Below are 27,852 nucleotides of genomic sequence, written 5' to 3' on the forward strand. Positions count from 1 at the left end.
AACCTAAATGTCCTAACCGGGAACATCTCTCATGCTTGTATTGTTATTCATGTGGAGATCAGAGATGTTCCCAATACACCGTGAGATCTTCTGTGAGGTTGGTGCAAGGTGCGCTCTGAGGAGCAAATCCCAATTCACCCTTAACTGGATAAAATTTAAATTTGAATTTTGATACATAGATACTATTTTCAGCCGTAGTTATGTATAGCTAATTTAGCTATTCTTGGTTTGAGCAGTTGCAAGCAAGGTTCAAAGTATCGTTACGTATCGTTCTGGGACCCTTCCAATACGCCACTACAGTGGGAGTATCGGGGGGTCTGACCGGCTCAGGGGATGGAGGGGTCCTATACCGTCTCCCCTGAATCAGTTTTGAAAAAAAAATTAAAAAATAAAAATAAAAAACCAAGTATCGAAACGCCCGATACTCGATATTTTGAACCTTGGTTGCAAGAGTTCTACTTCGGGCAGAACTCTGCTGAGATCTGCTAGCAGGCGCACATAATCTAAAATGCCAAAAGTTAGTTGGATTGTGCCCATCTGTAAGACAATTTGGCGCAATAGGCGCACACTAGAATCCCAGAATATGATATATATCATCGCAACTGATAATTTAACTGGTAAAAGGCTTAAACATACATGAGGTTTCATAAATAGACCGAATCTAAGACAACAGATAATTGACAAGAATGATTGCAAAGTTTCAAAGCCGAATTTACTTTCAATTAAATCTTGCCATTTGCCCAGTAAAGCCCAATCGCAGCTACAGCTTCTCCCAAGCAGTAAGGCGGCCACACATACCCAGGAAACACTTAACTGGAACAAATGGGAAAAAAGGTCAAAAACCTTGAACATTCAAATATTTAGTTAAATTTGTACTTGGGGGGTCTAAAGCTCCTTAGAACTGTGAAGTATGATTCCAGTGACGCAGTTCATTTGTCCATGTTGATAGACCACAAAAAAAATGAATGAATGGCATTTTGGGGCCTAAGATCAGTACTGTATCCAGTTGGAAAATCCATTCGAAAAAAAAAAACATTTATAGCATCACATAACAAATGTTAGGGTAAATGGCTAACACCAAATTCCCAAAGGTTCAAGAAAATACCGTTATCACTCTTACAAGTTGAATCCAAAATAAACACTGAAACGATTGTGTAAAGTAATGGAAGGAAACTGCACCCCCAAGCCAAAGACTCATTGATAATTCATTAATTATCAATTAGAAGCAAAATGTACAACAAACCTACATGACAACCGAGCAAGGCAAACAAGTTCCTTGCCGTTTCAAACTTGCTAGAAAAATATTTTTGAGAATAAGGAGCTAGAAAATCTAGCAAAGCTACCAACTGTATCAAGATATATTTTCTTCAAAGAACAGGGGAAAGAGAAACTAACAAAACCCCAATTTATTTGATGAAGATCTATGAATATGTACAAGCTTGAACTCCGCCAATTATCTGCAAAATTTCTGCCACCGATTGGCAACTCAGCAAACCATGAGGCTCTTATCCACTGGTTTTCTCTTGTCGAATACCATCCATGAAGCAATATTCAAATTTCAAAAGGTCTATTATTCATCTACCAATAAAGACATCACTGGAATTCCCTTTGTAGAGAAACTTGAACACTGAACTCGCAATTCCTCACCAACCTTGTAATTCTTCTTGCCATTTTCCTGCATTCATTAGCTGTGAGAAACAGAAGTTCTGATCATGCAAAGAACACACACACAAGGAATTGGAAGGCATTAACTTGAAAATGTAAACTAACATTTCAGCCCCACAGATATTAAGAAAATGAATATCCAGGAGCACCAAAGCCACATATTTATGCACTGAAACTTTTTCCAGGTATAAATGGACGAAAGAAACTCGTGCCTTATCAGGTCCCATAGCAATTTGCTATGTGAAGATGAGCAGGACATCTAGATTTCTTATCTAAACAACCCAATTAGCAAGTTCATCCTCCCGTGCAAAACTATAGCAAGAAAAGTTTTTTTAATAAGATTACATGGTCAGATAATGCATACCTCAAATTTATACATTCCACGGATTCCACCACCCAAGTCAAGGACTAACCCATGGACACGTATCTGATAAACCTTGGCAGTAAATTTGTCACTGAGCTTTATTGTTTTTGCTGTCTTACGAGCAGTGTCAACAGCCTCCTTAGATACATTTTTTTGCACTGGTGCATGAGTACGATCAGACTCTGTCCCTGCCTGTTTTTGTTTGGCATGTTCTGACTTGACGTTTCTTTGGGAAAAAAGACTAGAGAAAAGTGAAACAGGTGATTTGCCATTTTGGAGAGGTGGAAATGGTTTTGACTGATGATCCTTTTCCAAATTACTTACGAGTCTAGAAGTAGTCATCCCATTTTTCAGGGGGAATTTCTGATTAAACCCAGATCTTTCCTCTTCATCACAATCTGCTGCACTCCTAATTAGAATTGATGGTGGAGAGAGAGAGGTGCAATTTTCTTCTCTAATCTCATCTTTGTTGACCGGAATCTCTTCTGCAGTAGAATTCTGGATTTCTTGGCAGCTAGGCATGCCTTCTAATGGTGCCCAAACATTAGATGTTTGCTTTGAAGAGGGGGCAGATTCCTTGGGGGAAGTCTTCATATCAGATTCAGGTTGGGGTTTAATGGCTTTAAGAGATAATTTAATATTACCCCGCACATCCTGCCCAATGCACATAAGTGACAGCTGTTGGCCTACAGATACTACATCAGAAACACGAGAGACCTGAAGAAAAGACAATAGAAATGAAATTTGTAAGAAGTTTATATTATCATCTGAAAGAAGGTATTTGTCATCATAACAAAATTGTCAAAAGACAACTTGAATGCATAAACAAGCACAATGAATATGAAGAATCACTTAGAAGTATTGTTATTAAGATGCAATATCTCAAACTAACATATGTGTAAGTGTATGTGTATATCATCCAAGCCTTATCCCAACTATATTGGGCCAGTTGCATATAGAAGAGCTACAGAGAAACCTCTTGGAAAAGGGATGGAAGGATGAATCAAGGATCATCCCATCACTATGGAAAAGGCTATGCTCTCTTCTAAGTTCCAATTGATGGGTGCTTGCACATATGGCACTTAATGCTAGTCAACACATCTCTAGTAGGGAAAGAGTGGTGGCAGTTCAACTCAAAGCCTGAAGTGTTATGAGGAAACTAATAGCTTATAAGTATGAACAAAGAAAAGGGATTTGGAACCAAGAAAGAACAAAGCAGCCACATCAACATGCTATTAGGAAGGAATAGAAAACATCTCTTTTATAAAAGGAATAAAATACAAACTGGATGATATTCACATTTGTTGTAAACCATGTTGAAACAAGAGAGGCCACTTCTTGACCTGTCCCTGACTTGTACATTAAGCTGAAAACAGGAAGACAAGGATCAGAAGCTGCTTTGTTGCCCAACAAAGCAGCTTTTTATCTGAGATTTAGGAGTCACCTCAGTGACTGGAAAAAAAGATTCCCTCGCATTCTTGTAATCAAAGAGGCATTCCAACCTCTTAATGAGTCAGGTTCTAAAACCCAAATTTGGGACTATCAGGCACACTCAGTTCAGTAATACTATAAAAATGTTAGAGATTGGATGGTCAAAGAATCTCCCATGCTATCAGATTTCAGATGCACCTGTGACAGCCAAGATGTTTTTTCTAATTTGTACTGCTTCACTCAACAGGTGCTTGACATTTGAACCTTTTTTGTTCTTTCTTCAGAAATGAAGAGAGCAGGAAACCACCTTTTCCCATTCAGAAAGTTCACAACCTCCATTGGGGGTAGCTTATTCTTTCCTTCTCCTATCACGGAATTATTATCTTATGGTAGATGAAGTGGCTTAACAGAAAAACAAATAATCCTTCAGTGATGCTTCTTTTTTGCCACATTTTGGCTTAAGGAGGCGAGTGTAGAATGCCAGAATATTTAAGAGCCAACACCCACTTGAGGAAGCAGTCCTTATTTAAGAACCAGCATCCACCTGAGGAAGCAGTCCACATATTGGCATGGTCCAAACATGGATAGCTATATATGCAAAGAATTCAGCAAAGTGCCACCTCTTCCCTTCGCTGTGTTTGTATTCAGGGGTGGAAGTGGAAACACAGAACTGAAAGATGGAATGAATAGAAAATCAAACTACAGAGAACATCTTCCATTCCACAATCCACCGAAATGGCAAAAAATGACACTACAAATCCACTATTCTCCTGTCATAACTTAATGAATGCAATAATAAATATCCAAGAAAACAAATTTGTGAAAAGAAGCAACGGGTATCTGCTCCTAAAAGGAGCACCTGATTTACATGCCTGCTCATGTGACAATTCAGAGATATGCAAGAGCCCTTGTTGGCCACCATTAAACTCCACAAAAGCACCATATTCTTTGATGGAGGACACAACACCTTTGTAAATTCCTCCGACTTCAATCTCACGTCCAATGATAAAATCAATCTGAGCAAGAAATGTTCATATAAATTATCACTTAAATAACGAAAAATAAGATGCAACTATATTCCTTGAAAACCTATCTATAATTATATTCCTTGAAAAGCACTGATAAATGTTATCAAGGGCATACTACCAGAGTATTCAAAGACAGTATAATGCTACACAATAGAGTATACCATCTCGAAGTATCGAAATAAAATGCTACCAAAGACACAGAACATGATGCAAACACCATGAAATATCCAGCAACTTCCATAATGTTGCTTTGGCCCTTCCCCTTTGTCCTAAGAATTCTACTTGCAGCAGTTCATTTCTAAGTTCTAACGCATGTTCATTAGTTTCTTGTTTGCAAATAACCCTAACATCTAAGCCATCCTCATCATTTTCTATAGTCAGCTTAAGATACCCTAGATTCCTTAGCATGCACTCATTTCTGGTTTCATTCAGTGTTATCAAAGCGTAAACTAGTCATCAAACAATCAACCTACTAGTCAGTTTAGGGACAGACTAACTACATCACAAACTAACAGGTCAATACTCATGACTTGGTCACTTAGCACAACTAAGCATCAACTAGGTCAACTGATCAACCTGATAACCACAGGCAATATTTTAAATAATATAGAATATGCTTATACTTTGGTATATCCATGCTGTTGCCTTATACATTTGTGAGTATTTCTGCTGGAACATGATTGGCCAATGGGATATAAAATAGAGAAAGACATAAAATAAAAGAAGGCAATGGAAGACTTCTTTCAAGTTTTCTTTCTATCAATGGTGTGCGGGTACAAAATTGCCACAAACAAAGGGCTCATTGAATAGTTATGGTTGCAGTCTTTCTTTGGAAAACAAAAATTGTAATTCTTTATCCTAGCCTATCCAATCTAGCTTTCTTATGTTTGCGAAAAAAGACCATAAAATAAATGTTTGATATCATTCTTTTATTGCATAATTGTAGTCCGAAACAACTTATTTATGAGATTGCATCAATATCTTAAATTTAGAACATATTTTTTTCATCAACTAGTCAGCACCTAGGCACCAAATACCAATTAGTCGTTGCATTGACTAGAGACAAATGACTAATCATCACTTCATTGCATTGTTAACATCAGTTTTATGAACCTATTGTTTTCTCTCTTCTTTATATCAGTAACATTAACTCTTTACAAATGATAAATAAAAATGAAAACAAGAAATGTTATGTAAAAAAGAAAAAGTTGACAAAAAAAGTGGCCAGACATACATGTATACCAGTACCTAGTCTAAAGGTCCTCCTTCCTCTCATAAAAAAGAAAAAGAAATAAAAAAGAAACCCTTAAATGTACACTAGACCCTTAATCCATCATGTTGAGTAATGAATGGGTGCCCCCTCGAGGCCACACTAAAACTTTCAGTTGATGTATTTGCTGAAACTTCTGATCCAAGTGAATTGAGATATCCACCAGATATGCAAGATCTCAAACTTCTCCAATGGAATGTCATCATCATCATCCAAGCATTGTTCGAACTATAAGGGGTCGGCCACATGAATCTTGTTTCACCATTCCATTCTGTTTAATGTCATGTCCATTCTTACTACTTCTACCCATATGCTTTTTACTCTACCCCTAGCCCTTCTCCAAAAGAATGTCTCACATCACCTGCCAAAATTATTCATCTCCACCATTAATATATCTGTTTTCCTTCTTTCTTAGTTTCTTTCCTTCTTTGCAGAAGAAGACAACAAGAATTTGTTCATCTGATACAACTTATGAATCTCCAAAAGTTCCATCTATACCTGAATTCCCTGTATTTCTCAAAGAACATCATCAAAATTTGAACTACTTGCTACTTGGGATGAAGAGTACCATGTTCACACTCAAATCTATCTTATAGCAGCACACCTAGAGATCTCATGCCATGCTCTTATTGTAGCTTCCACTTGCATATTCTTCTTTTGACAAGAACAGAATATTGAGCATACTACAGTTGCTACCAAGTACCACCAAACATGTGATGTTCATCAAATCTTCATCTAGTGTTTTAAAAGTTACAGTACTGCCAAAGCATAGGGGATTACTAGAGCCTAACGAATGATGAACAAGGCAATATGTATAAACGAAGAGAAGTGACACCTATGAAAAGAAATAAATAGAATATACACAATATGCAAATTTAATTCTAAAAGAAATAAAACTCTGTTGGATCAACTCGTTAGAGCATCTTTTATCAACACAAAGGTTGCAGTCATGTAGGCACAAGTTCTACATAGGCTAAACTGTTTAAGTTAACAACCATAGTTACAACCTACAATATAGTAAATTACCTATTTAAGTATTTTTTTCCGCTACTATCATTGTGACTTTTATGAATATGAATAGAGAATATGGTATATACAAAATGAGTGCCAAGCATGCCAAAATGGGCCCACCAGCCCCACCCTTCTCATTTACATTCACAAGAACTTTCTTGGAGGGATTAAGAAAGGGATTGCTCTGTTTGACACATTGGCTGGGTTGACCAATTCGTTAACAGTCTGGTTCAGCGATCATTTTTTGGTAAGATGGGCAAAAATCAGGCTACACAAACTGGGGAGTAGCCCTTCCCCAGAAATCACAGAAATAGATGTAATCAAAAAACCAGCTCAACAAACTAGAAACTTCTTCCCTACCCTCATGACCAAGGTCAGCAAGCCAGTCTGCTGAAGTGTTGGCTTCTCTAAAAACATGATCATAATGAACATTTAGCCCAGCTCTGGTGTTGAATTCTTGGCATTTAGCCCAGCCTGGGTCAGCGATTTTTTGGCAAAGCCAATAGCTTTTGGGCTTCTAGTAGGTTTGAGCAAAACCCAGAACCAGGAATTTTTGCCAAGTGGCAGGTTAAACAGCCTGATTGTCTGGGTTAACAGTAGTTTGAAAACACTGCACAAAATTAGTATCACCTGTGAGCCTAGGCATGGCTAAGGTTGACTTTAAAATACTATAAGCATCAAAAATCTCATGGTTTTTCTCTATTCATCAATCTCAAGATCCTTCTTTGCAACACCTTTTTCATACACAGCATTCTTAGTTGTCCAAACCAGTGGAATCGGCTAACAGTATAATTCTTAACTAAAATGAGTTAACTAAGCCTCATTGGGAAATTATGTATACGAATTCACTCCTCACTAGTACAATCATCAATTGTCAATATGTATTACCAGAATAAGAACAAATGAATAAATTCAGCATGGAGATTTTTTTATCAATATTCAGCATGGATACTTTTCTAATCAATAATTAATATATTTATAAAGGAACAAAGCTACAAAAAATTGAGGAAAAGAAGAAAATAAGTAGTGTCCAAAAGAAACGCAGAATTACTATTGATATTTTTAAATGGATGTTATTTTTTAGTTTCATTTAGGAAAAATTAAACAAAATTTAGATAATTTTTCTGAAAATAAAATAAATAAATACTAAAATACCTTTTCTTGTGCCTTTTCCATGACAGCTTGATTCTTAGCAAGTATGGTTAGTGTTCCATCACTCACAGAAATCTTTGCACCTAAATTCGAAAAGCATACATTAAAGGAGCCGCAAAAGTGGTAAATAAAATAACTCAATCATTGCATTGACCTATAAATATAAAACCGCATCAGCAATTCAGCATGTTGATTCTTCACCCAATTGCGCGCAATCAGGAAGTTGTAGCTATGACTAAAGAACATGCATACATAATTACATGAGAATAAACTTGAATAATATACTTATGTAGGCATTCAATAAATGTTTGCATGTAGCAAGCATTTAAAGTGGTTTTGTCTGACAGTGCCACCATGAGGTAAAAGTCTAACATACAGTACTTGATATGAAAGCAGGTGCTAAAGACATGATAAATGAAAAACTAAATCAGACATATATTCATGATAAAAAACAAAGAACCATTCTATTTTACAAAATACACAAGAAAAGCACAATAAACTGTATTAAGAAGCATTAACATACATATGTCAGTAATGACAAGATTAAAAGAAATAACAAGAAATTTTATAGATCAAAAGGATTGGAAGCTATCAAAAATCACAATCAACATACAGGTGAAAACTCTCCAAGATATAATATAGTATCATTAAATAGACAAAGAGCATGTACAACAAGTTGATGTACACAGGGATTTACTAACACTGACAATGCAATCTTATACCCCTAAACCCTGCTTTACAAAAAGGTTATCATAAACAAAAAAGAATTATAATTTCTATCCTTAAACACACTGTTCATAGCAACTAGCAAGCCAAGAGATTTTTTGTCAAAATTTTCTGATACACCGTGCTGGTAGAGCCACTACTTTTGTTCTTGAATAAACTTGCATTTCTCTCCTGCCAGATGCACCAAAAAAAAAAAAAAGCTGCTGCAATCTGCCTTGGAGATCCTTGAACAAATGTTAAGAGGCCGTGACTGGAATGGACAGCTGAACCACCAGAACAAGTAAGCCTTCTAATGAGTGCTCTACTGGATTGAGAGCTTTAATTGTGTGAATGGGTTAATCAATAGTAATGACATGAATATACCTGAAGACAGAAAGAAGATGACAATGAAAAGGTGTTGCTCGTCATTGGAGCAATTTAGAACATAGGTATCAAGAACCAAAACCTTGAGACCTTTAAGAAGTTCCAATATAGAACAGAGATGCAAATGAAGAAACCCATAAAAAATATCATTATTAGCAATCTCTTGGTATTTTTTTGACAGTTTCCCTGAAGCTTTCTTGTTCAATTGCTTAGTTTTCTTTCCTCTTTTAGATAGGATTAGGGGGACATTTGCTTCCTTATAACACTAGGTAGGTTGAGCTGAAAGGCATGTCAGCATGACTACTTTACCCCTACATATGAATATTTTGTCCACTAAAAGACAAGAAAATAGCAATTCAGTTCAACCAGATCAGCAATTATCAAACAGCCCCTTAGTCATACCTCCTCCCTTTTTTCCTTGTTTTCCTTCTCTGTTTGCATAGCTACACATAGTTTCATGATAAGTACAGTCTTCCCCATTTTCCTTATTTTATTTTTGATGGATAACTTTTTTTCAATATGAAAAAGAACAAAGAATGAATTACATACAGACATGCCAGGCATCCATCAACTTAGACTGGCATCTTCCACCAAACCCCTTCTCCACTACTACTTTTTCTTTTTTATTATACAGTCTGCCCTGCTTTTTTTTTATAAGTGAAGAAATTTTTTTATTAAAGCAAACGAGGTTTACAATTTGAAGGTTGACAAGTCATCACCCAAATACAAAACAAACTGAGAAATCAAAGCAAAACAGTCTGCCCTGTTTTTCTTTTTCCGTTTTCCTATTTTTATGCCTTTAGGATTTCCTATATACAAGGGTCAATGAGCAAGTACACTCAGCACATCATTGCGACCACTGACCCAAAAACCAATGCCTTTTGAAGTTCAATAAGCAGTTTGGAACTCTTTTGAATTGTTTCAGAATTTTGGAAACATATAAGAAGCCTGATCAAGTTTATAGTAGACCTGTTTCTTGTTCAATCTTTCTCTTTTGAACACCTTGAGGCCCAAGAAAGCGCCGGATTGAATCATTGCTGAACTTCAGTGTAGCTGCAGAAGAATAGATATTGTCAATATGTCAATCAAAGTGCAAACTTAGAGCGCCAACCCTAGGAGTGCAACTTGGGCAGGTTGGGTAAGGTTTAACATTGAATACAGGCCCAACCCTAAGACCTGGATCAGGCCCAACCCAAGATAAAAGACCAAGTCAGACAACCAAAGCCCATGCTAAGCTAAGCACAATATAGCTTAGATTGGGCTCAGACCTGAGCAGGTTGATTGGATTTGAAAGTTTTCTCACTTGTGTTGTGCACCTCTACCTTTCATTTGGGACTTTATACTCCAAATCAGAAAAATAAAAACAAAAACTAATATAAATATCATTACATAACACAGGAACTCGTATACATGTATTATGTATAGTCACAAAAAAAGATATAAGAATACACATAGCATGCATAACATGCGCATGTGTTTGCACATGTGTGTGCATGAGTACTCTACAGTGTACATAATAGTGTAAATATATGATTTACACATACATGCTTGGCTTTGATACACAATTTAGATGTCGATTAGATAAATCTATTATAGAAGGTCAAGCAGGTTCAGGTTGGCATGGTGCCAGGCTTGGTCATAGTAGCCTACCGAATTCCTCAACCCAAGCCCAACCCTCAGGTTGAGATCACACCCAATTTTCCAAGCCCAGTCCAGAGCCTGAAATCTAAGCCCAGCCAGTGCAAAAGCTCAGGCTTGAGTTGGCCCACCCTAGTTGCTGTTCCATCTAATACACATCAGTACCAATTTCAAATTTCAATGAAATGGAAGCTTTCAACCTAATCTGGGAGAGTTCCTATCATCTTGAGTACGGGGTGCATTTATTTCTCGCTCCATGTGTTCAAGGATTTGAAGGCGTCCCTTGCGTGCAGCTTCTAAGCTCTCACAGATGATATCCAAGGGTATTCCAGCAGGTTTAATATCCAACTGAATTGCTGTTATTCCTTTCCTTGTGCCTGCAATTTTGAAGTCCATGTCTCCCAGATGATCTTCCAGACCCTATAGAATTCATATGCAAAAAGTCACATAGCATCTAATAACAGGAATTACAAGACATATCATTTACAAGCTCATTGGAAACAAAAAAGCATGACTCAAAACTTAGGACCAATTTTATGCCTAGTGTGTGTTGCAAACTAAGCTACCCGGATACCTTTACATGAGTGTCGTGTTTTTTTTCAGTGCCATGTTGGACATCCCAATTTTTTAGAATAAATTCCACGTCTATAACCTTGTTCAGTGATGAGCTTGACTTGTCCAGTTAACATAGTTTCAAATGTTTCTCCATACAAAAGATGGTTTTAAAATTTCAAATAGAAAAAACAAAAATAACAGTGTTCAGTATAAATGTCTTGAAACTTCTATTCTAACACCAATAACATACATACTTGATAGCAGAAAATTTTGTTCATCCATTGTCTTCAACAGAAGAGTCTAACCTTCAGCTAAGATGGATGAATCTCACAATATAGATAGTTTTCCCTCGAGATCCTAACTGGAAGAGTTAGTAACAGTAAGGGAAATACTTCTAGGGGGTAAAGAACATGCTTTGAATGACTGAAGAGGCTTTTGGTTACTGTTATTTGCCAGTCATTCTTTGGATTTTGGAGGTTTTTATTGTCAATCTTGTCATATTTCACTTTCAGTGATGAATAGGTACGCCTCTCTAATTTCAATATGCCCTCTCAAACACATCTTGGATTGCCCAGGTCAGGCAACATTTGAGTGGCTTTTGGTGCTGAAGTTAAACGGATGCTAATTCTTGATTGGAAGAGTCTGGTAGATGCACTTGTTTTTGTTGTAACAGCCTATGCAGACAAAGGTTTAAATTGGGTTTTCTTTTCAGCATTAATTCAAACTAGCTCAGAAAAGACTTACCAAAATATCCGTTAGTATACGATAATCCTTAATCTCACCAGTAGATGGGTCAACCTCACTAACAAGACCCACTGAAACGCCTGCAACATGTTCTCGTAATGGAATACCAGCATCCATCAAAGCCATACTCCCTACAAAGGACATAATAGAAAACGGTAAGCCAAATTTCCGCATCTCAAATATTTACATCAATAAATGATCAGGAAAACAGAAGCACAACTAGAATTGAAACCAAAAAAACAGGTGTATGATATATCTAAAGTCATCCAGTGATAAGAGCCCTAGAAAATATCTCAGCAACCTGACATTTTGCATAAATCATTTCTCAGCACTGACAAAAATATTTGTTTTATTGGCCACCGACGAAAACATGCACATTATCCCATATTCTCTTCAGTGAATCACTAGAGAAATCACATCATCCATGTTATAATTCTTAGAGATCCCACCATAAAATTTTAACAACCAATGGAAGAGCAAACAGAACGAATCTATTTAATAACAAAGATAAATAAGCAAATACATAACAATGAAACGTTGAACATCTGATGGAAGCTCTCAAGAGAGCAATTTAACAGGATACCTCCACAGACAGTTGCCATTGAGGTGGAGCCATCAGAAGCCATGACCTCAGAATTGACACGAACAGTATATGGGAAATCATCTTCAGGAGGTAAAACAGCAAGCAATGCTTTCTCCGCAAGGGTTCCTAAATTAAATAAAGAAACGAAATTTAATAGTTATCAATAATCTAAAAACATACTCCACAATGCTCAGAAATTATGGGCAGCATATAAGCACACCTATTAAATAGTGTAAATGCTTAAACAAAAGAAGATGTTTCAATATCTCTGGGCCATCAAAGCACTTAAATTTGCTAATGTTTCTCTCAATGTGATGTCTGTTCATGCATGAAAAATGCAGGCCTCTAAGCCTCTTATGGAAACTAGGAGGTAGCTCTTCCTTTTGAACTTAATATCAAGTAATATATAGTTGAAAGTAAAACAGCTTTTTGTAGAATAACAATCAGTATAACTGAAAATAAACAAGGCAACTAAATCAGTAATATAACAAAGGTTTAAAGTAATATAACCGAGAATACATTGAACCTTGCATTCAACCAAAGGCTCAAAGTATCGATACACCCCAATACACCGGAAGGTGTATCGGTACTTTGTACCTAACACATCATTTTATTTAGTTTTCTTTTCAAAATTTCAGAAGAGGCTTCTTTTAATGTTATTTAATTTCCTTAAAATGCTTTGAAAAGGCTGTATTGGCCACCTGCCAACACGATACAATACACCCAATATGGGGTGTATCATGTCAAAATTTTGAACTTTGCATTCAACGTCTGGTTTTCATATAGTCAACATGGAAATCAGACATCATCATAGATTATTACATTTTAATAATGTAACCAAGAAATCAAATTAGATATGTCAGAAAGATGTTAAACTACAGGGCTTATTGCCTGGTGCAATAGTAAAATTTGGGCTGACAAGCATGAGAATGCAAGTCTGAGAACAGCCACTGTGTGTGATTAGGAAAAAAAAAGAACAGAAAAGAAAATGTTGAGGGTTTGGTCCATATCCAGTCTGACCCTCCCAAGGCCCTGGATTGTCAGGACCAACATTGAGTGGCATCCCTTAAAAAGATGTAAATGGGAAGATGTACATGAGTGCATAATGTATTATGCAGCCCCATCCTTGAAGCAAAAGAATTAGCTAGACATAGAACTTTCACTAGACAAAAAAGGTTCTTCCCAGTTCCCAAACTTGCCCCAACCAAACCATCTGCTACCACACACAGGCCACAGCTCCGTAGGAATATGGGATAAATATGACAGAACTTAGAAGAAAGTGAAAATGCCTCCAATCTCAGTCAAGCAGCATGTCAATCTCCAAGGTCCAGATCCAGATTCCTACATCAAAGCATTAGCTGAATCACCTAAGACCATAGTTATCAACACATTACCTAAGCGACAAGGCACCCTGTGTGGTGCCTAGCCAGAATGCCATGAGTTATATAAAATGGGCATCTATCTAGACAACCAAGAGCCTGCCTATGCAACATAAATTACAAGACAAAATACCTTATTGTATTTTAGGATTTACTGTTGAAAAATAAAATATCCAAGGATTTTCTAAACAAAGAAAGGAAGATAAGAGAAGGAGAGTTCGTCTTTTTTCTTGTTTCTGCAGTTTCTCTGTCTTGTACACTCATGAAATAGATTCATCAAAAAAAATACACACATGAAATAGAACAAGGGCTCTACTCCTTAGTTTGCTTTCCGCTATTTTATTAATCAGCTTTGTTTTTTTTTTCTTATTTTGATAAAACGGAAGACTTTGGATTACCTACCCACAAGAATTCTGCCCACACCTACTCACAAAACATTACCTCCATGCATTGGGAACATCTCATGCATAATAATATGTAAGAGCATGAGATGTTCCCCATGTGTGGCTAAGATGTATGTGGGTAGGTATGGGTGGAATTGTAGTGGGTAGGAAATCCGGACTCAAAACGGAAAAGGTGCTACACAAGACGGGGGGGTAGCATGTCCACAGAAATCATAACACCCACTCTTTCTGCAATTCATAACACTCACTCTCTCTATTACATCTTTTATTGGTATAAAATTATTGCCTTCTTTAGTTGCTAATAGCTTTTGTTACCTGCAAATTTTCTATTAACACTTGTTGTATGTATTATAATTTTGCTTTTTAAACATTGAAACTAATAAATATAAAATGTTACTATGTCATTTTTAAATAAATTTCAGTGTTATTTCGTTAAAAGAATTGTTGTTTTTTAATTTATATGCATGTTGATTGGTATATAAAATTAGCGAATAAACTAGAACTTAGTTTGTTTTTCTCTGTCAAATTCTATCACCTAGGTAATTCCTAGGTCATGTATTCCATTGTTGCCTACATGCCTTGACAACCACAGCTAGGACTATCAATGAGGACTGAAGTACTGGACACTTTCGGTTTTGGATAGTAGTAGAGCAAATTCAGGAACCCAAGTTTTCACCTAGGTAACTCCTATGCTAGGCAGTCCATTATCGCCTATACGCCTTGACAACCACAGTTAGGAGTTAGGACTATCAATGAGTGAAAACTTTTAAATGGGTGAGAAGAATAGCAAATGGGTGAATGTTGCTTTATGGGGTAAGTTTCACTTCTACAGACATAAAGGTGGAAGTTAATTGTGCAACACAGGCCAGATTGGCTCAGCCGCTCAGGCTGTGGTCAAACTAGCCCAACCCAGTGGGCTAAAACCTCAACCCTAACACAATCCTATCTTCAACCCAAGGTTCCTAACTGCAAACCAACCTAACCATGAGATTAGATTGAGTTCAGTACAATAACATGCATGACACAGACTCCATACTCATGCAAGTACAGAAATTATCGGTGCAAATGATGCAAACAAAATACTATAGTACAATATACCACCTTTCATCAACATCCTCTCCTTCCCCTCTCACATATATTTATAGACACAAATCAGTACATGCATCATACAAAACCAAAAAGAATATATCAAGTGTAATACATTGGGTTTGGTTGAATGAAATTGCCCAAGGCATCAACCTCAACCCAACCCCACCTTTACATTGGGTTGCATTTTCCAATCCTAACCCTAATCCATTCTTCAAACAAGCACTACTTTCTTGGGCTTGGTTCAGGTTGGCCCAACCTAATTTGCATCCCTAGTGGAATTGATGGAATTAATTCAGTTTTGGTGGAAGTTTAAAACCATGAAGTAAACAAAAGGAGATACTGGTATTTTTCCTAAAACGGCATTACAAATCAGAATAGAGCTGCAAATAAGTTTGGCGCCATATATATTGACAGTACAAGTTGTAATATCAACTCATAAATTCGTGGAGAGAATAAACCCATCATAGGAAGCATCCTTGATTTATCAATCTCAACTATTCCCTTTCCCATTTTATCAAAAAAAATCTCAATTATTCAGTTTTTTTACTTTGCATTGCTCTGTAAAAGACAACAGAAAAATAACTCACCATGTCCTACTTCACGTCTATTCAAGCCAACACGTTTACCAACTTCATTAATTGAAAATGGTGGGAAACTATAGTGAAGCATGAAGCGCTTTGTTGGAGGACCCACCAAGGAAACCAACCGTTGTGCATCTTCCGGTGCTCCAAGTGTAACAGTGCACAATACCTATAAATGTAATTTCACAAAGGTTAATACAGCAAGATAGAGCACAACTGCATAGTTGAATTTTCCACTAACAAAAGAAACCCAAGTGGGAAGGGGGAGTGGAGGGGGGAAGGAAAGAGAGAGAGAGAGAGAGAGAGATCAACCTGAGTATCTCCACGTGAAAAAAGTGATGATCCATGCAACATTGGCAGATGACCAGCTTCACAGTATAATGGCCTAACTTTGTCAAGGCGTCTCCCATCAACTCTAATCCCTTCTTCAATAATCCTTCTACGAACAACCTAATAAGAAGAGGCACTCACACAGATTACACATACTCTCATGTCCCCCTTTCTTTTTTTAATGAAATCTGTTTTCTTTTAGCTCAAAAAAACAACCTAATAAGATAACCTTAAGGATATGAGGAATGGAAATGGAATAAGACTAAGGTTTTTTTAGTAAAATCATTCACAAAACAGCTGATGGCTTGTGGCACAGACAGGACAAGCAATGGCAGGTCCCTATTCCATCAAAAGTTGCCTTTATGTTGTGGTCAGAAATAGTGAACAGATGCATAACCAGATGACAACTCTTAAGAAGAGATATGGCATTACCCCAGTATGAGTGTATGACTGTGTATTGTTTCACAAAGAGGTGGAGCAGGTGGATCATCTATCCATACACTGCCCATTTAATGCAAAGGTGTGTTAACACTTTCTGAAAGGGCTTAACATCATGTGGTGTTTCCCCAAAAAAAAAATTGCAGGCAAGTGTTCAAAGCTGGCAAGTGAAAGGCCTCAGCAAGAAACAAAAAATGGATTTAAAATGTCATCCCTTCAGCCATTTGTTGGGTAGTTTGGGGTGAGGGAAATAAAAGAATTTTTTTTATCAATAAAAGAATTTTTGACAAAAAGGAGGCAGACACTTCGGAAGTAACAAGGGATGCTGTGCAATAGTGCAAATGCTTACCCATGGCTGTTGTTTAAAAAAGAGCTGCATACTATCCATTACCTGATTATGCTCTCTATGGATTTTTTATTACTGTATAAAACTAATAGCAACAGTTGTAAATCAGCCGATTCTTTGAGGAAGTAATACACTTATACTTCACCTTTTTCAAAAAAAAAGATAGTAATAAGATAAACGGAAAAGCAATTCAGAATTTGAGAAATAAAAATCCCACTTCAACTTTCCTTTACTCGTTCTATTCAGCTTCAAAGTAAAAATATAACAAAAATACATAATTAATCGGGGAGCCTTCTGAAAACTGTAAGCATATAAAAATTGTAAAGAAAGTTGAATTAAATCAAATTGAATAATGAAGTATATCACAAATCATAAGGTCATCTCTGTTTTTATTAAATTGCCAGAAAATTAAAAACAGATATACTAAAAACTTTATATTTTTTTGATAAATGAAGATAATTTTATTAATGAACAGATCAAGAGGTTAAAACATTACAGACTACCCACAGAGAGGCAAGAGCTGTTACCTCTCCAAACAAAGTTTTACATCAAACTAAAAGAAAAAATTACAGGGCTGCCCAAAATAATTGTTCCCATGAGGCCCCTTGCTTAGCTAACCCATCCACTAAAGTATTTGTTGTTCTGCCCACCCAAAGTGAGGTAATAGTCATACTCCTTGAAAACCAATTAGCATTCCTTAAAAAGTCCCTATATCACCATATAACTGAGCCTGGATTTGTCAACCATCCCACAACTTTGGAGTCTCCTTCAATTACCAGATTCTGAACCCCTAGTTGGTCTGCAATCTGAATACCTTGTACAACCGCTAATAACTCGGCTCTGTTAGAGTCTCCTATTCCCATGGGGCCTGAAAACAAGGCTAAAATGTTGTTGTCCTTATCTCTCAAACCCCTCCTATCCCCAAAGGGCCCGAATTGCCTTAGCTACTTAAAATTCAGCTTTACCCAACCTTCAGAAGGAGGCACCCACACTGCCGGTATCCTGTCCTTCCTGGTATGGCTGTTATCCACAACTATCCAGTTTCTGCAAATATCATCAAAAGAAAAGGTGTTAACTGTTAAAGGAGTCCAGAGTTCTCAACCAGTGGATTGCCCTAGTCAAAATGCATTCCTCTACAGCCTGAATGCTTCTTTCCTTCTCTTGGAGTTACCTTGCATTTCTTTCTTCCCAAATTGTCCACAAGGCAGCTGCTCTAACACATCTCGAAATAGTTCTACCTTTTATGTAGACCACACATAAAAGGAAGGATCAAATAGCTGACTTACATTTGTGGTCAGATTCCACCTACACCCAAACAAAGCCAAAATCCCACCCCAAAGAGCAACAGAAAAAGAACAGAATAAAAGTAAGTTGGAGCAATCCTCACCAGTAGCCTTGCAAAGTACACACCAATTAGGGGACAAACACATGAAAGGCATTTTCTTCTGGAAGCAGTCCAAGGTATTGATCTTTCTATAAAACACCTTCCAACAGAAAATAATAAATTTTAGGTGGAACAGGTATAGTATCTCCTTAGTTGGAAAACCCAACAGTCCCAGGGAAGAGCAAAGGGTCTTAAAAAAGGAGGCACAAGTGAAGTAACCTTTTGGATGAGGGGAGCATAATCTCACATCTGATCAAAGAGGGCCCAAAAAAACACTGCCAAGAAGTGACAAAAGGTCTGAAACACAAATAAGCTCATGATCCCTTAATCCCCTACGAAATCCAAAGTCCCAGCTCAAGGAAGAGATAGGTGTTGGAAGAAAATGAGAGACAACTTTTTCCTTCTAGAGGGAAAATGAATAAAGGGACAGAAAACGATCATTAAGAGCAGAGCTACCCACCCAAATGTCATCCCAAAACAAAACAGAGTTACCAAAGCAAACATCATACCTGACAAAATTGAGGAATTGAGGGAGGACATTCTAAATTGCTTTCCAAGGAGTTGCCAATATAGCTCGACACGATACACCAGCATCCCATCCATTTTGCAATCTGCCAAGCATACTAGTTATCACTTCATGCCATACCCTTTCCCTGTCTATGGGCCACCTCCACAGCCATTTTCCTAAGAGCTTTATTCTTAAGAACTATATTTCCTAAACCCAGTCCACCTTCCTCTTTACTCCTATAAACTATTTCCCAATTAATTAAATGATCCTTTTTTCTTCCCCTGGCTCCCAAAGAAAATTTCTCATTAATCCCTCCAACTTATTAGCCTCCCAAAAAACTATATATATATATATATATATATATATATATATATAACATGGAACTTTTTTGAAAAAAGATAACTAAAATTCATTAAAAGGGAATAGTACATAATATGATGTACACGGGGAAACAAAAAGACACCAGCCACTAAAGGCTGCACATGTAGAGAGCTATCACTACATAAACACTCCAGATTAGCACCAGACTTTGCTAGACCATCAACAATTGTGTTTTGCTTAGGCATCCAATACAGACCTACAACCATAGAATTCAGAATGTCGCTAGCTTCAGTCAGGTAGTGAGCTAGTTTCCAAGGACCATCCTCCTTTTCCCCTAGCCACTTGATAGTATTAGCAAAATTTCCTAGCCACTTAAGAAGTCAAATGAGAGCAGCCAAAATTCCTACCTTGTGGAGTTGGCAATACCAATTAGTCCACTGTGAGACCAATAGACATCGCCATCCCCACCTCTGATTACACCTCCAGTTCCAGCCACACCCAAATTTCCAAAAGCACTTCCATCAAAACTAAGAGTCATCACCTCTTCCTCCCACCTCTGATTACACTAGAATCCTAATATGATATAATCAACATCAACTTGAATGTCAACAAATCCACATACAATGGTTCATTAACTTCACATGAATGAAAATAAATTCAATATGGTTTCTACATAGGTCCTGAATAACTTAAATAAATTATATTGTAGTAAGCATTTTAAAATAAAAACCCCTTTCAAAAAAATTAAAAGAAACAGAGAAATGACAAAATAGAGAACTTTAGTTTAATTGATTTCGATTACATGAATCACATAAATAGTAAGATTTACAATCGAATATTAGGATTTCAAGCAGTAACCATGAAACTTTTGCAGAAAATTATTTAGACATGAGTTTTGAATTGGAGCACTTGGGATTCATGATTTGAATCATGAATGATGTTGTAAATTGTAAGATTATGACAACTGTAGCTCAGAATATCCTTCAGCAATCAGCATCACTATGGAATTGCTACTGATCCAATGACTTTGAAATTTTAAATGAACCCAAATAATGACCAGACAACCCCCCCTCCAATCAAATATGTAAATTGACCAAATTACCCATATGACTACAAAGAAAAGCCATGAGTTTTTTTATTGGTAATAACAAAAGCCAATAGATTATCTGAGCCATGTGAGAAAAAGTCAATAAATCTATAGCATTCACCCAACTCTCTTCCCATGTAAAACAGTGACCTCATAGCAAAACTTAAGTGCAGAATATTAAAGCTACAAAAGCCATGCAGGTTCTATGATACTTTGTGTCAAAAAACCTCCATGAACAAAGTAGATTTGGTGATGCAGATCAGTTCTTAATTCATTCTGGTTGAAGAGAGTCATTCTTAACCAATGCTAAAATTTCCAACTCGATTCTCAACAATGAGTGGAATATTTCATGGTTTACATATGGTCATAATTTAAGAAATTAAAACAAAATGCAACGTTGCAAACTAGAATCCAGATGAGATAAAAATAAATAAATAAATAAATAACTCATATATATTTGAGAATACGGATACTACCATAAAATGACCAGCAGAGGTTACCTTTTTCCTAACTGCATCAACTGCCTTTGGTAGAACTTTTAAGCTGTCTTCGTCACATTCTTCCTCAAGTATTCTCTTTACATCTTGTGTAATTTTATCCAAGGCTTCTCCACGTTCAAACTGAAAGCACATTATACATAAAAGAGTAATTGACACTTGACAGGAGATGCATAAATTGCAAACTATCAAAGAAATAATAACATATGGATAAGTAGAAAACAGAAAACAAGAGAGAGAGAGAGAAAGAGAGAGAAAGAGTTGTAAAAAAGTATTAATAAAATGGTTATGGTGCACCTTGCCATACGTGGGATCTGTAAAAACAGCTTCTATAGGTGCCTCTGAAAAGTCCTTGACTTTCTGCAGTGTCATATCTGAGACAAGGAATACTTTATAATCCCTCTTGTGCTTTCCCGCTTTTGCAGCCAATCGGATTTGAGGTTCAAGGTATTTTACTGCCTAAACAAAGAAAATAAAAAAAAAAAGATCTCAGTAGGATCTTTCAAATGAAAGAGACACTATTGACAAGTTGTCTTATTACCCACCTCAGGATGTGCTAGTCGCAATGCTGCTTCTAGATCTCTCTCTGTGATTTCCCGGGCTTGTACATCTATCATCAAAGTTTTATCTCGTGTGCAGGCATAAACCAAGTTGAGATCACTTAAGTTAAGCTGTATTATAGCTGAAATTAGTATCAACTTTACACAGGACAAACAGAAGGCATATCTGAGGCTGACTACACCTTCAGGATACTGATGCAATTTTCCAATAATTCTACCTACTTAGGTTAAGTTCATGCTCACCTCCCAGTTTTTTTTTTTGAAACGTAAGGTAAAAGTTTATTAATAATAGAAGAAAAAGATACAACAGAATCCTAGCCAGAAGAGGACTAGCCAAGGATCGACTCAGATTACAGACTGAGCAACTGAGGGACATTCAGGTGCTTAAATTCAGAGTTTACAGACACCCAAGAAATCAGCTTGCTAACCACACACTGCACTAACTCATCTGAGTTTTTCATTTTGTTACAGAAGATTATATTGTTTCTTTCAGACCAAAGGACAGCCACAGGAATGGTTTTCCACACCAGCTTTCCTTTTTACTTCAAACCCCGGATCTTCCAACATCACAGTAGGTCTTTGACAGAGCTCAGCATAACCCAGCAGATCCCAACACCTCCCAGTTATACATCTATAGATTATGGAAGAAGATGAGAGGAGAAAAAGACCCCTCTTTTGGGGTTTTTTTTGTGACCACCCTCTTCTGGTTATTTTGCAGTAAAGGCAAATGGCTGTCACCTCTTAGGGGAGCCTCAATGGTAACATAAAACTGAATAAGATCGAATAATCCCCCCCTTTCCAAATACAGACACATTTTTTGAGATAATCAATGTCTACCAATACTTTTGGTAACCTGGCCTTGTAAGTCTGATGCTACCACTACTTTGGTCAACATGGCTAGTTTTGTAATTCTGATTATTCCTTTTTGTGTCCAATGATAATGGGACCGCTTTATTATAATTTTATAATTTATTTACATCACTTTATTAGCAGGATCACTAAAAGCCAAGTAAACTAGGAAAAGATTTATGTATTACCTCATCCATGCTTGGATTAACAATAAATTCCCCGCATACCCTTCCTATACGTATCACTCCAATGGGACCACCCCAAGGAATATCTGATAACATAAGAGCAGCAGATGTGGCATTAGCTGCCATTACATCTGGATCTTGCTTCCCATCAGAACAAAGAACACTTGCCATTACCTATAAAACCAGTGATCTTGATCAAGGAACAGTAAAAACAAGATGATAACGAAAAGAAAAAAGTGCTTGACAAAAATATACTGGAAAAACCAATTATCGATATATATATATATATACTGGAAAAACCTAGACAATAAAAAACACCTGAACATCATTGTAGAATCCAGCAGGAAACAAAGGTCGTATTGGTCGATCTATGAGACGACCACACAGAAGTTCACGTTCCTGCGGAGCACCCTCCCTCCGCATGAATGTATGAGGAATCAGCCCCTGGGCAAATTGTTTTTCTTGATATTCAACCTGATGAAAAGAAAGAGATTCTCTGAATTAGCCATGTGAACATAGTCAACGTAAAAGAGCTTAACAAACCAAGAAAAATAACAGGGAATAGTTACAAACATAGTCAATGTAAAAGATTCTCTGAATTAGGGCTGTCAATGGGTCAGGTCTACCCGATGGGCCCAAACTGATTATAATGGTTTTGGTTCCATGATTTTATCCCAATTAATAATTGGGTCAGTTCTTGTTCTTGAATTTTAAGTTATTATTTAAATAAGCAAATATAGTTTTCAGTATAATCGGGTCTGGACCCAATAGACCCAACTATTAACCAGGACGATCCTGTGTGATGTTGTACTGATTAATTAGGCTCATGATTGGTTCTACCTAGACCCGACCATTGACAGCAAAAATAACAAGTGGTCGAATTTGCAAAAAAAGTGAGAGAACCAAAAAGATGCCCAAACTCTAAAATTACCTTGTTGTACAATATGTTACGGATTTATCTACGAAGAAGATATGGTACTACAGGACAATCCAATGACAAAGAAGAAGATCACATTTAACATAGGTCACTGAAGCTCTAAAGGATATTTGACAAGATATGGAAATAAGAGATGAAAAGAGAAGGACAAATAAAAGGCAAAAAAAAAAATCAGCTGTAAAGTCACTTCTCAAGAGAAAACAAAGTTGCAAGGAAAAAAATGTATCTTTCCTTAGAGAAGAAATGAATTATTTAGTTGCATTTAGGGTTCTCTTTGAGGCTAGAAACCAAAGGTTATTAACAAATAACCTCATACAGGAAATTCTTAAAGGATAGGAAATAGAATGTTAAAAACCATCTTGGTAATAATTATGGGCACCAAGGGTCACATCATAACAACCATACAAGATAGACAATCCCATTTGTTAAGCAGACACCTTCAGCAAGGAATCCCTCTGCCAGTCTGCCCCTCCAATCCATTCCATCAATTGATCACTTTTACAATTTAGAATAAGGGAATCAATGTAAGCCACCAATATGTGTGAAGTGGCTCTGATCTTTGTTGCAATTAACTAAATACTGGTTGGTTTAGTTGATTGATGAAAAAATTGGATCATAACAAATTTTAGATACCTTCTATTCAAGTCCCCTTCTAAGTAGAGCAAGAATTCAATGGGGTTGCCCCTTGTATTATGTCTCAAGATTCAAGTATAGTGAATGAATTTTTTTTTATGAAAACTGAATGAAAAGATATTGATTGTGCAGTTTCTTACTCATCTAATGACCATTGGTATTTTTCATTTGTCTTGGTGATTTTGATCACTGGTGTTAGACAGTTTTGTATGCCCTTAGCTTCAATCCGATTTGATGTACTTTTGACATTTAGTGTAAATAAATAAAGTGCATGTTTGATTCATGTTGTTTGGTATAATTCTGTGTAAGACCCTAAAACTGGACACTTATAGAGACTCGTGTTAGTTTTAAATGTTCACAGCCATTGGATAAGTCTGGGGAGATTTATCCTGCCAAGGCTGATACTGGTGTGCCACCAAATGTTGGGATGGCCTGTCTCGGTCACCAAGGTAAGACCCAAGGCACATGCAGTATGGGATTACTCGAATCCTTGAACTGGACCAGATTTCCAGTATTGCCCTGGACCTTGGAGACAGATGGGCAAAACTGGAAAGTTACACCTGACCCCTAGACTCGATTATGACACTTCACTAGGTGTCGGATCGGGTTGTCTTTGATATGCCAATCAGTGAGATCCTTAGCGGGGATCAAAACCTTGGTATGTTGGAACAGTCTGAGAATTCATCTGAGTGGGTGATCATAGTGACAGGATCAGCCCCTTTGTCAGACAAGGGTAATGATCGGGAAGGCACTCTCTCTGATGGAAACCAAACTAACGGCAGTTGATTTCAATCGTTGGAATTTTGTTTTGCAAAATTAAAATATATATGTATATGTACGATTTCAAAATGTTTGCGAATGGTTTTAATTCCCGGGATCCATATGAGTGGAGAGTGCGGCACTGTTCCTTGCAGCCGAGGGAGAGGTCCTCTCTTGCCGGGCAGTGCTTGATCATTAAGGGCTGAGAGGCTAAGTGTAAGACCATTTAGGACAGTACCTGATGGGCTAATCTTGCACCTACCCACAGTCCCTGGGTTTTTATAAGATGGCTTGGCCCAAGGACTACTTAATGTAAGTGTTGGGCCCATAGGGTCCATGTGATGGGCTCAGGGGTTTACTGAGCTTTTTAGTGAATTCGGCTGGGCCTTGTAATAAAGGCTGGGCCGAACCCATGTGGCTGGTGTGTAGATCAATGCTTGGGTCCCACGCCATACAAAGAAGCCCAACTGGGCAGCAGATTGGAAACTAATTAAGCACTGAATATTTAATGGGCCAAAAGCCCATTTCGAGCTGGGCTGATGTAATCACCCATCTATGGGGCGGATCTGAGATTAATGTTAGCAAAAGGATAGGGCTTTTTAACCTTATCCACTCTGGGAGACCAAATTCAAATCAGATTTGAATCTGGTAACCTCCTGATAAGAACAGGAGTAAGATAACTTAATCTGCTGATAGGATTAAGATCATCCCCTATCCAAATACTGATTTGGATTGGGATAACTCCTAATTAGGAGGTTTCTTAATCAAGAAGAAAAGAGGATAAACCCTAAGAGAAAAACATTAGTTTTCGAACAAGGGGTTTTTTGAGAAAGCAAGAAAGCATCCTGCGAAGTGAGATTAGATCTCAATTCACACTCCAGAGAGAAGAGAGGTAATTCAGCCATCTTCGTCCCAGGAGTTCTCCTCCAGCTGCCGCCACTCTTTCTGACAAGATTCGAATCTTTAAAGAATAAAGAAGTCAAGAAATCAATTCTTGACATCAATCTTGTAGAAAAGACTAAAAAAGATTCGGTGTTCAGAGTTTCCAGAGGATTCTTGCAAAAGGATCCAGTGTGTAGGACGCACTCTACTGGTTCTGTTCCACAAACAGCTGTGTCATCTTCAGCAGGAGCGGATCTTGGTGTCTTCTTTGGGCGTGAACACCAACTTTGGGAGATATTGTTTCTCTGGATCAGGTATAACTCCTCCCTTTTCTTTTTGGTTCAGATCTGGTTCGATTATGGTTCAAGTAGGATCCTTAAATATTGTATTCTAAATTTAGGGAATATGATTCCCAGTTGGAAGAAGGTAGGAAAATTTTTGAAATCCGCTCACCCATTCCACAATCTTTTTGGCGTCCATTAGATAGATCCTACCATTCTTTCAACTGGCATGATTCTATGCATCAACCATTCTTCTCTTTTTTTTTATTACCAAACGTTACTAACCTTACTTCCTACTCTTTTTCATTTCTTATCTCCATTCTCTCTAACAGATGAGTCAAACTTCTCACTGACCCTGACATTTAGATCATCAACCGTGTACAATCCAGGACAATAGGGCGTTTTTCTACTTAAAATTTTAAGTATCAGATATAGATGTGGCCCCATTTGAGGTGCACAGGCAACATAGTTCATCAAAGAAAAATGACATCCATAGTCAGCAATGCATTACAACCCAATGATGGCTAGGCAAAAATCCCTAGGTAATCTAAAAAGGCATGATCACCTTGTTTTCTAGTCAAGGCAACTGCCAACAACCTAGGCAATCACATATTATAACATGAACAACACTAGTGCATATTTGGCATATGCATGCAGCTTCTTAATGTTAATCACTTGTGGTTTTCAGATTTCTCGGTTCTATGTGCTGCTTCTGTGGGCTACTTCTCTTAATAATTTTTTGTACAATACTTGTTTAACTGTATCATTTTGCATGCTAGCTGACTTCGTAGCATTGCTATTGCATCAATTTGGCGTTCATAATACTATTTAGTAGCAGTTCGCTGTATGGCAGTTGTTCCTTTACTTGTTTAAGCTAATTCTTTCTCGTTATCTGAAAACTTGCTACATAACTTGCAGGAGAATGCAGGAAAGGGGAGAACTCAATTTCTTTATACGTGTATTTTGTAGTTAAGGCGCCGTGAAATATTTTAGCTAATTTTCAGCCCTTTTGCATCGAACTAATAATGGCCCAGATGGAAGATAAAATGCGTTGATAAGCAACAAATAAATGGTAACGAAGTAGAGGAATAAAGAAAAAGGAGAACAAGAATGAAAGCAAGGAAATTGACGCATACCGTGAGGGGCAAGAAATCCTTAACATTGTCTCCCTTGGATGAGGCAACGGTGGAAAGGACCTTGGTTTTGTCCATTGCCATGACAACAGCACCATTAGCGAATCGAGCAATCTTCCCAGTTTCGAAAGTAATTAAGTGCGAACCGATCTCAAACTCCTCTTTAAACGTTTCTAGTAATTTCGTGCCGGCAGAGGGGGTTTCTGCGTCGGTAGGAGACGAAGAGAGGAATCCAAGACGGCCACTACAGATGCTACGGAACCCAAACCTTCTCCAAGTGAGATAGGCTGGTATGGATGTGAGGAGAGGGTTGCTCCTGCTTGCTAGAGTTGCCATGAAAACAGCTCTGAACTTGAGAAAACAGAAAGGAGTGAGAGAGGGGACTGGTGCAAGGAGGTCGCAGACGATTCGAGGGTTTAGGGTTTAAGGGTTTTTACCGATTTAGCGCGAATTAAAGGAGCGCGTTGAAAAAAATGAAAAAATTGCGATACAAAACTGTCAAGTGTGTTAATAACGCAGCGGCTTCTGGCGTTGGTAAAGCCTCCCAAGGAAAGCTGTGAAGCCGTATTTGGTGAAAATTTCGGAGAGCTATACTAAGCTTACATGAGCCGAGAAATCGACTTTGCAGTGAGCTGGTGAAGCTATTTTTGGCGCCCGTTTGAAAATAGCTTTAGTGGGGTTTCGATACGAGGTAACGCCAAAGGTCACTCCGCATCTGCTACGCACTGGTTGTTCCACA

At 37.4% G+C, this 27,852-nt stretch overlaps 1 protein-coding gene across 2 annotated transcripts; it reads right to left on the minus strand.

Moving 5' to 3' along the window:
* Positions 1–1,018: 1,018 nt before the first annotated feature.
* On the minus strand, positions 1,019–27,597 carry LOC104591429 (polyribonucleotide nucleotidyltransferase). Of its 2 annotated transcripts, none has more exons than XM_010250243.3 (16): positions 27,117–27,597; positions 22,807–22,962; positions 22,492–22,662; positions 21,440–21,565; positions 21,192–21,353; positions 20,898–21,017; positions 16,296–16,433; positions 15,990–16,152; positions 12,531–12,656; positions 11,948–12,078; positions 10,849–11,068; positions 9,980–10,063; positions 7,925–8,004; positions 4,333–4,476; positions 2,030–2,746; positions 1,019–1,675 (listed from the first exon to the last, which is right to left on the minus strand). In XM_010250243.3, exons 1-16 carry the CDS (start codon positions 27,447–27,449, stop codon positions 1,571–1,573), a joined length of 2,976 nt encoding a protein of 991 aa, XP_010248545.1. In that variant the 5' UTR covers positions 27,450–27,597; the 3' UTR covers positions 1,019–1,570. The 2 variants fall into 2 exon arrangements, with proteins under 2 accessions (XP_010248545.1, XP_010248546.1); XM_010250244.3 differs by having other exon boundaries at positions 1,415–1,688.
* Between the last annotated feature and the right edge of the window lie 255 nt (positions 27,598–27,852).

The sequence above is a fragment of the Nelumbo nucifera genome, chromosome 4 (genome assembly GCF_055504915.1).
Source record: "Nelumbo nucifera cultivar China Antique chromosome 4, China Antique-T2T, whole genome shotgun sequence".
Taxonomy (NCBI): Eukaryota; Viridiplantae; Streptophyta; class Magnoliopsida; order Proteales; family Nelumbonaceae; genus Nelumbo; species Nelumbo nucifera.

Coding starts and splice junctions, on each gene's coding strand:
- LOC104591429 (XM_010250243.3), bottom strand. CDS start 27,449: ATGGCAACTCTAGCAAGCAGGAGCAACCCTCTCCTCACATCCATACCA. Junction 4,477..7,924: donor TGGAAAAGGCACAAGAAAAG/GTATTTTAGTAT, acceptor TTTCTTGCTCAG/ATTGATTTTATCATTGGACG. Junction 1,676..2,029: donor GTGGAATGTATAAATTTGAG/GTATGCATTATC, acceptor TAATGAATGCAG/GAAAATGGCAAGAAGAATTA.